Source organism: Carassius auratus, chromosome 21 (assembly GCF_003368295.1).
Source record: "Carassius auratus strain Wakin chromosome 21, ASM336829v1, whole genome shotgun sequence".
NCBI classification, from domain to species: domain Eukaryota; kingdom Metazoa; phylum Chordata; class Actinopteri; order Cypriniformes; family Cyprinidae; genus Carassius; species Carassius auratus.
The window spans coordinates 19421542-19431925 of record NC_039263.1 but is presented as its reverse complement, the minus strand read 5'-3'; the positions used below and the strand labels follow the sequence as shown (position 1 = coordinate 19431925).

General features: G+C 37.1%; 1 protein-coding gene across 1 annotated transcript; it reads right to left on the bottom strand.

Annotated features, from left to right (window-relative positions):
- Positions 1–490: 490 nt before the first annotated feature.
- dcaf12 (DDB1 and CUL4 associated factor 12) lies at positions 491–9819 on the bottom strand. The gene is made up of 9 exons (XM_026196567.1): positions 9378–9819; positions 5478–5768; positions 4475–4753; positions 4222–4282; positions 3402–3595; positions 3235–3300; positions 2975–3137; positions 2712–2890; positions 491–2093 (listed from the first exon to the last, which is right to left on the bottom strand). Exons 1-9 carry the CDS (start codon positions 9432–9434, stop codon positions 1935–1937), a joined length of 1449 nt encoding a protein of 482 aa, XP_026052352.1. The 5' UTR covers positions 9435–9819; the 3' UTR covers positions 491–1934.
- Between the last annotated feature and the right edge of the window lie 565 nt (positions 9820–10384).

Sequence of the window (10384 nt, the reverse complement as noted above, 5' to 3'; positions counted from 1 at the left end):
TTTTAACATAATTTAGTCATTCAATACTCCTTTTCTGTGTCCTTGCTAAGCGTTTGGATCTTACATTAGGCAAAATATGTTTGGTAGACAAGAAATGTAGAAAAGTAGATCATAAGACATTTGCATTGTGCAGAAATGAAAAGGAGCTAATCATGCATACAGAGGTTTAAAAAATTATTAGAAGTGAAATGGCCATTTTAACATATATTTTTACATTTATAGTATCTAGTTATTTTACATGTATTAATATCGCACGCTACAGATAATACTCATGAACGCGCTTTCTGTAACGCCAACGTTTATAATCATAACACAATGTGCGCCTCAAGCGGTTAAATAAATCACTACAGCGTAGTGTTACCCAGGTACTGCCAAAAAAACTGTCAGACTTCATCATATCATTTCCATCATGGATTAAAAATTAAAATCAAAAGCTTTAAATATCAGCACAAACATGGAGTATAAAGAAAGTTGTGATGCAACCCCAGAATGGAAGAAAAATACATCAATAAACTTTTATTCATGTTCTTTTTGAAGAATGTCTCATGTTGCTGTTCTTTTGTTTTGATATTGTACAATATCTTTACACCTGTAATCTGTAAAAACATTCAGGAAGTGAGTATAAAAAAAAAAAAAAAGTACCACCAAAATAATGACAGCTTAGTTCACTCACACACGCACATATATCCTCTAAAATTTACATAAATTGTATTTTCCCTCTATTAGTTTCCAAATATGTATACACATACATTTATATATAAAATACATTTTAAAAGTGATGGGTAATTTCTGCTTAATATATTGCCTGTTACGGTGTTGTACTAGCAATTTTGTGACAATTCCATTAAGATTATCATGTAAAAAGACAAAAAAAAAAAAAAAGCCAAACAAATTCAATCTGCAACAGTCTTTCACAGAAAGACTCTGAAAAGGCAACAATGTCACACAACACTGCCCTGCCTTTAAGCAGAGAAGATGATGAGAAGCAAAAATCCTAACAAATATGATTGTACCTGAACGTCATGAGTGCTAGTGACGGCAACAAAAGAAAATAAATAGGACGTCTAAATGTCACAGAGGTAAAATTGCAATCTTGATGCGAGCTTATGCGTGTTTTAGTACAGAATCAGCAATAAAAAGAGGCATTCTCCAAGATACCTCAAACAGAACACAAACGGTATCTGTGATTTCTTACGATTGTCTCTCCCTGCCATTATTTTGGAAAACAAAGGGGAAAAGAAAAACAGTGGGTGATTCTTCGCTGGCCGCTATCCGACTCATGTCCATGTTCACTCCATGCTCTTCATAAAACTGCAGTCTTGACCTCAGTGTCCACAGTGAGGCTACAGGTCAGGCTGTCCATTCATTTCACCAATATTCATCTTTGAATACCGATTCTCAGTCTTTTCAGGATCTACAATGTCATATCATTCCACTGCGAGCCAAGAAAAGGAGCTGATCAGCAGGTCTTGCAAAAACACACAGCAAAACAAACTCAAAATGCCATGCCTTATATATATATATATATATATATATATATAAAAACCTTAATGCCCAGAACGACTGTTAAATATTTTCACATATTTGACAGTATTCCACAGTTCTCAAAGGTTCAGGCAGCCGATGCACAGAGGAAAAAAAACCTCCTTCATCCTTCAGGCATCAGTGTTTGTCACGCCTTTTCTTTGCCTTTTTTTCTCCACACACCCACAAAAAAAAAAACGCACATGTAAATCCAGGAGTACAACTGGCAAATAAAAATAGAAAGACATAAGACCAAGCACAAAAAGGGTTGAGAATCACATCCGTGCTCTGGAGCCTTTTGAGAAATAGAGGATAGAGAGAAACAAAACCGAAGTGTAAAAGAGTGAGAAGAAAAATGGAAGATGGCCTGTAAGCAGATGGTATGTGAGAGATAAATGGGAGGACAGAGGCTAGCTCCAAAGGCCAGCGTAGTTTCCGTGTAGGCCAGAACACAGGGGGCCGCCAGCCACAAAGAGTTTGGTGCCGGAGTCGTCGTAGCAGTGTGTGTATATGGCGTTCGGGAAAGAGTGGACGTCGGAAAAGTAGCTTCTCCATGTTTCGTCGTGATTCTGTGGAGACGTGAAGATCAATCAATCAATCATTTTTGCATTCATTTCAGCCTCAATCAAAATATGGTATAATACAGTTAAAACAGCAATATTATGATATATTATTACAATTTAAAAGAACTGTATTAAATGTAATTTTTTTCTGTAATGGCAACGCTAAATTTCCAGCAACATTACTTCACTCTTCAGTATCACACGATCCTTCAGAAATCATTCTAATATGCTGATTTGGTGGAAACTATGTTTTGTGGAAAACGTGGTAAATAGTGATCAAATAGTACTTATACTTCCGTGTGGACTCTTGATTAATGCAGCATACAGCATTTCTGCTTAATGAACTTCTATATGGTAAGCAGAGACGGATGCTGCAGGAAACCGTCTGCTAGAGTAAGCACTTTGTATACCAGCTTATATATAGACTAATTAATGCAAAAGCCTGTCCAAAGATTTCATGGCAAAAATTAGATAGGGGGTGTAAAAAAGCAAAATAGCAATATTACATGTACATCAAATGAGCATAATAAATTTTTTTTTAGTATCAGATTTATCCCAAACAATATATATCATACATCCCTTACATGCAAGACAGAGAACCTGGGTCAAAATGGACAATCTTACCAGCCATCCTCTCCCTGTGTTGAGTTTCAGGATGCCCTCTGCGGTGCGATTCCGGTATCCGCTGGGTGAGCTTGATGGAGCATCCAGAAAACGCTGGGCCCTGATATCATAGAAGAGCAGGGAACCTTGGCCAGTGCCTACCGTCACTATATGTTCATAGAAGCTCACAGAGCGAATACCTAAGAGAGAATTAACAAAACTGAGCACCAGATAGCTTTGCAAATTACAAAACCAGATATGGGGGGGGGGGGGTGGGGGCATACCACTGCCTCGCTCCCTGGAGCTCACGGATTTGATGTTCTGAGATGACTGCCGAGGGTCAAGAAAGGAAACGTGTGCCTGAGAGCCGACTGCATAAACAGACCAGTCCATACCGTATGCCAGACACACATTCTCCTTACAGTAAGGGAGTTTGGTAGAAAGCTCCTTCATGGGAAAAACACCCATTAGACAATTGTAAAAATCTACAAATACTGAGCTTGAAAAATAAGAGAGAAAACTATGCTGATAGTAGTAATTGTACCTTGCACAGGTTGTCTTCTGCCTTCCACAAATGGAAATATCCATCTAAAGAAACAGCACCCAACTCCTTATGGATGAATGAAAGAGATAAAAGCAGAGTAACGGTGAGCTTGAATAACACACAAAGCAATCCATTTTCAGTCACATTGGGCAAGGACAGCGGCTAACCTTATGGCTGTTGTTGAAGGCCAGTGCGCGCACTTTACAGTTGTAGGGGTGGGTGTACTCTTTCGGGATGTCCTTGAGAGCGCGGTGAGAGATGTGCGAGTAACAAGGAACACCATCCACATTCTGACACTTCTCGGCCTGAGTCAGCACCTCCTCTGATATCTCCCACAGACCCATGGAACCGTCACGAGATCCTGCTCCAGTGAATAAAAGATTCATTCTTCTTTAACTGAACAGTAGAATCTGTACATCATCAATAACATCTAACTGTGTACAACACATAAAAGAGAATGCATTATTAATTGCAAAATAAACCCTGAATGTGTAGTCAAGGGTCTTGTATAGCATTTAACATGATTATTTTGTAATAATGACTGACTGATTGTACATTATCCTGAAATAACCGATTCAAAAAATAGGAGAAATATTCATACATATCTCTAGCTTTTTTGCACTGAAGAAAAAAAGAAGTAAATCATTATTATAATTAAAAATGTAATTCTCACCACTGTAATGCACTAATGAAAACAATCACGTCCACACATTTATTTCTATATTTAAATGAGAATAAATTTCTAAATTTTCTATACTGCATATGCATGTACAAAAAGTATGAGTCATTCATGAGTCACATGAAAATAATCTCAAATATTTGTAATGTTCCTAAACAGGGGCCTATTTTCTTTATACAAAACTTACTTTCTATTTCTGTCCTCTCTTTGCTCTTATGGCAATTCTTGACCGGTTTCTAGATATGAACACTAGCACTTTAGCACACAGTGTAAAGTGTTGCTCAAAACTGGATCTACAGGCTTCTTACCTGAGACTGCCATGGTGTCACTGATCCATGCAATGGAAAATATCCAGTCATTGTGTCCGTCCTGTCAGAAATACAGAAACAAATTGAGTCTAGAAAATACTTTATCAGTGCATGCCACAATTGTTTTCATTGCGTTAGCCAAAGCTAGTCACTAAGAGCACTTGATCACTATGAAGCCAGAGGCTGAGGCCACTAAACCTCTTGACATTTACACAACTTGCACAACTAGAAAGAGAGCAAAGGCAAGACTCACATCCCCAACGCAGACAGGGTCAAGAGTGGGAAGACTGTACACTGCCAGACTGTTGGGGTTGTCTCCTCCAGTGGCCAGCAATGTACGAGAGGGGTTCAGCTCAATGGCGTGGATGCCACATCCCTGCTGGACATCTAGACCGACGACTGATCCTGTATTGCGGAAGTCGAAATTGCCTCCCACTCCACTCAAACCCTGGGAAACCTCTGCCCTTCCCTCCCTGTCTTTCAGCATGGGTATCCTGGTTATCTGTCCCGAGAGGACATCCACCACAAATAGCTAAGGAATCATAAAGAAAAAAAAAGATTAGTAAAGTCATCCAAAAGAGATAATAACTATAGATCCGTTTCACATTCTTCAGAAGTGTTAGAAGCATACAGTGTATGTTCAGACAACTTTTATAGTACTTGTATGTTATTTTGGAGCTTTTTCGTTACGTGGAAAAGCATAATGTAGATGCAGAATTTAAATTTTGAGATGAACTATACATTTAAAAGAATATTTATCAAGTTAGACAGCATCAATGTACGAGATGACTTGACATTATTATATACAGCAGCTGTCAATAGTTTTTCCAACATGGAATATTCCTGTAGGGTGTGTTAAACCTTTTGTGTACTAGTGCATTACTTCAGTATCACAGAGATACTAGAATAGTTTATATTAATATAACTTTTTTTTCAGCTTCAGTTTATTTTAGTACATCAAGTTACACTTTAATTTTTGTATTTTATTTGGATAAATGTCTTTTAATGAAAATGTTTTTAATGGTTTTAGTTAACTATAATCAAATCTGCTGGTAGGTCTACTTCCCTTTACTGTTTCTCTTAGAAATTTGGTTTTGCACCATTACCCAATCTTTAAAAATTTATTTACCCAACTCATAAAAAGGTTTTAAATATGTTTAAGAATTAAACGGCACAAAGACCACTAATGTCTTGAAGATCATATATACTGCATTAATACGGTTTCATGCTAAAGTGCTAATCAGAAACAATCTCACCGTGTTGCATTTGGTCCCGCACACCACCTGCCTGTGGTTGAGCCACTGGGAAGCAAACACCTTGTTAAGGCGGCCGAGGGAGAACTCTCTCTCTCTGAGGATTCCTGGGATGCGTCCGGCAGCGAATCCGCGCAGACTCTGCTGGAAGCTCCACTCATGCTGCTGCTGCGGGCGGAACTCCCTTCCTCTCACGGAGCACACCACCGACTGCTGGTTCTGCCACCAGGGCTGGGCATGACGCGCTGAGCTGGACACGCGGGCACGCTTAATCGCAGACTGACACCAGTCAAACTGACAGAGGGACAAAAAGGAGTTATTATAGGAGTTGACCAAATAAAAAAATCTAAACAAAAACATGAAGTACATTCAAAAATGTTCTTTATCATACAAGATTGAATTGCATGCCGTTTTAAAGAAATGCAAATACTTGCAACAAAGTGTAATAGCAATTTCTGACTGTACCTGATGATTATCTATCTATCTATCTATCTATCTATCTATCTATCTATCTATCTATCTATCATTTTAGGCAACATCAGAGTTGAAGGCTGTGTATTTATGGAAAACTCTACAATAATATAAAACGATCGTAAAATAATCTTAACTATACTTCAGTGAAATGCACAATATTAGTTACAAACAGATAAAATAATAAATAAATAAACTTACTACATAAAAAATTGATTTGATAATTCAAGTATTTTTTCGGGAGAAACTCTTTTTAAAGGCTATTAATGCACTTTGAGTAAATTTTTTCAACTTTGTCTAAATAATTAAAAAATAAAACACTAAAATATCAAATTAAATGACTTGAAATTAATTAAAGCATCACAACATTATAATGCACATCATGAAAATTGCTATTACTTTGAAAGGTTAAAAAAAATATAAGTTTAAAAGAATATCTTTAAGTGAATCCTTTCCATAAAACTAGAAAGCGAAAAAGCTTGTTCACTTAAGCCCTAATTTCACTTCACAAAAATGTTCTTTGTTAGTGAATTGTTCATTTCTTTCTCAAACTGATTTTATAATATTTTCGAACAGAAACCCTAGGACATCTGGTTTTAGGTGGCTTTCTTGCAATCAAGCACTGTGTAGGCATTTTTTAAAACAGCTTGCATTTGAAGAAAAACACCTGGTGGCATTGCAAATTCATCACCTCACCCTGCTAACAACCTTTTTTACAATCAAACACAATAAATTATGGCAAAACTACCAAATAACAAAAGTGAGGACCTCTATCTGATGCTAACGCCAGCTGGCAGACAAAGAGATTCTGTGCTCCCAGCGAGCATCGACAAATCAAATATAGCCATGACACGGTCGAGTAAAATCAACGGCTTGAAGTATATCAGCTCCTGTGGGTCCAACAATCTGTGTGAGAGACTGAGACTCATTCATTTTAATGCTTAATCTCGCTAAACAGCACTGACATCATCAACTATATTATCACCTCTTGCTGAAATGACATCCTCTGTCCAGAGCAAGAGGAGTAACACACTCCTAGTCATAAACACTGATGTATCTCTACTTCAGGAAAGCGTTTCCAATCCCCTTCTAGGACAGTAGACATCAGTCATATCTGACTGACCCAGATCCTAATGGCCAAGCAGGTCAGGATCGTAGTCAATACACGACCACCTTATTACACAGAGAAAAAAATGCTCAAGGGTTGTGGGAAGGATCAGCAATAACTTTGAAATGGTAAAAAAAATATTAACCACAAAAAAAAAAAAAAAAATCTCATGGGAAATATATTCTGCATAGTCCCGGCTCCAAACACACACCATTGGTTGATGCCCTGTGGTGTTGGTCGGGATGCTCAAACAAACATTTCAGAGGAATAATGAATATATGCCGTTACATGAGAAAGTATAAGCATGAAATCTTTTCTTTAAATAATGTAGGCTTTATATATAAAAATATTTTACACTATACATAAAGATTATATAATATAAAGCCTAGGCTTTATAAATGCACATGATGTTTGCAAGATTGCAAACATTAAATTAAATTAAATTTATGCATTTAGCAGACGCTTTTATCCAAAGCGACTTACAGTGCATTCATGCATTCAATATTTACATATCATGTGTTCCCGGGGAATCGAACCCCCAACCTTGCGCTTGCTTGCTTGCTAAGCAGTGCTCTACCAGTTGAGCTACAGGAACACTATGACATTAACTATAACACATTAACGTTTGGGAATAACAAACAAGCTAAATATCAATTTTGTAGGGCTATAATAAAATTGGTATTCGAATATAACTGTAATTGATATATTAATGAATAAATAATGGTTTATTTCTAAGCTTTACCTGAAAATTATAATTACACACAGTGAGATGAACATTTAAGGTCTAGATATACACAACCATTCCCATTGTCAGGCCTCATTAATTAATATTACAAACATCAACTGTTGAGGCCTATGATATCAGTGCATTGTTTTTATTGATTTGATCTTTTAGATTTGGCTGTCACACAGGGATATGTGCAGAGCTGACTGATGATATCCAAAATAAACCTTTAACAAAGCCAGATAAGGAGAGCAAGTGATCTTCCAAGCAGTGTGTTGCACTGAAGACCACCGCCCCCATATGAGAACTCTATCCTGTCCAGTGTGTCCTATTTAACACATCTACTTCACCTACAAGGCCATCATAAGGTGATGCTCACTGACTCTTGAGTACTTGGACAAATACATATCCTGCTTCTTCTATCTTCCCATAACGTGTATTTTTACTGGCCAATCACTCAATACAGAGTCAGCACCATCAGTAATGTGTCTGATATTTATCATAAATATTGACAAATACCATGTACTTTCAATAAACCAATCTTTTAAGACTGTGTGGTGATTTCAAACTCCATTTACTGAATTATCACCATATTGAAACAAAATAATAATACAGCACTGACAAAATAACTATTTTTTGCTTATCAAGCTTGCATATTCATTTTGTGTGTTCCTAGAGGTAATAATAGAACATACGGAAAATGCAAGCAACATGATTGAAAACTATAAATAATAACATCACAATAACAGAAATTTGCCTGCACCTGTATTACCTTGTTGAACTCACAGCAGGTGAAATATACAAAGAGGACCTTCAGGATGAATGCGGTCTGTGATATTGCCTGATTTTATAAACGTTTTCATAAATATCTGACAGTTTTGATCAAAAGTACAACCACATCTGTGAGTAGCAGCTAAAACGAACCTCTTCCGTCTGTATTATTTTGTTTGAAATACATTTCATTCTTACAAGATCTATAAATCTGAGGAAAGGTGGTTTTTAGGATGTCAATTTCTTGTCATTAAGAGAAAACAAATAAATTGATACATAAGAACACTATAGTGATCATATATAAATGTCGTTTAGAACTAATGTATGTATAACATGTTTTGTCTCATATCAAGAATCACTGAGCTGCAAAGGCAACATGGTGTTATTAATATTTCTCATCTTAATGGAAAATAATGAAAAAGTGTAGCAGATCTCAGTCGTATGGCACCGTCTAACCAGCTTATAATGTCTGGCTCTTGCTGGAGAATCATTATCCTGTAATCTAGTGCAGGATTAAGATGTACTCAGATAAAACTCATAACCTTAATGTTCAAGACAACTGATGATTTCACATTAATAAACAACAAACCAGCTCAACAACGCCAGATCAATGTCAACAACTAAGTTAACAACCCCACCATTAGCCTTTAGCCAGCAGGCTGGTGCTAACATTAGATTGCAATCTATTCCTGTTTGTAAACTGTCACATTTCGAGCTTGTGTTACTGTTTTCAATGATTCATGGATGTTGTTTCATATAAAACGAGCGGTTAGCATATGGCTGTAAGCTGTTTTTATTAGGTAACGTATAAAGGAGATTTGTTGTTTACCTGTTGTTCCTTGGGCTCCTCTGCTTTCCTTTTCCTGCTAACTGTTTTTCTCGCCATAGCCCGACACGCACAGGTCCCTCACCCACATGGAGGGCAGCAGCGACGCTGGGAAGTGGATCATATAATGGCGATGGGGTTATTTCGGCGGCCTCTGGGCTGTTGAAGCGGCGTGACTAGAGCCGAGTCGAGTCGGACGGTTCTGAATCGAATAACCGGCCGATTCCGTTGCAGTGGTAGATCGCCGATCAGTTGGATATAGGTTGTTTTTAGGGCAGGCTTGTTTGGTTTTCGTCTGTGTGGAGGAGCTAAAAGGGTACTGCTGCCCCTCCCCTACAGCAAGCTCACTTTTCACCTATCTTCTTTCTCTCTCTCTGTCCGTCGTTCTCCTTACAAATCGCGTCACCCGACAACGTACAGCGCCGCGCGCAGCCGCAATCCAGTCAAACATCAACAAAAACAAGGTCAAACATACGCGTGCGCGTCTCTTACGTGCGTGCGCGTGCACGACCTTCTCACGTTCTATGCCTTGCGATTCTTTAACGATTTGTGCTGCTCTATTCATTCTTGTCTTTTAAAAGTCGATAAAAAAAACGCTATGATATATATAATGTACAATTTCTCCTGATTGTATGTACTGGCTTACTTTTTAATAACTGTAATCATTTGAATAATACACAGCGTGCTCATAAAACTTAAACTCAACGTATTTAATTTGAAAAACAAACAAATCAACATTAGGTAACTTAAATGTATACATTTGACCTTAGAAATTAGTTTATTAGATTATAGCTTTTTAGGCTGTATTGTAATATTTCTCCAAGTAATATAAATATTTTGACCCGTATAACTACACAACTTACAAAGAAATTAAACAACTAAATAATTTGAGCATAAATTCTTGAAATTAGTTTTGAAGAGAATTATTAAATTATTTATATATAAATGTACATACACACACACACAATTTTGTAAAATACTGTAAAGAAATTTGCTGAATGAGATGTTTT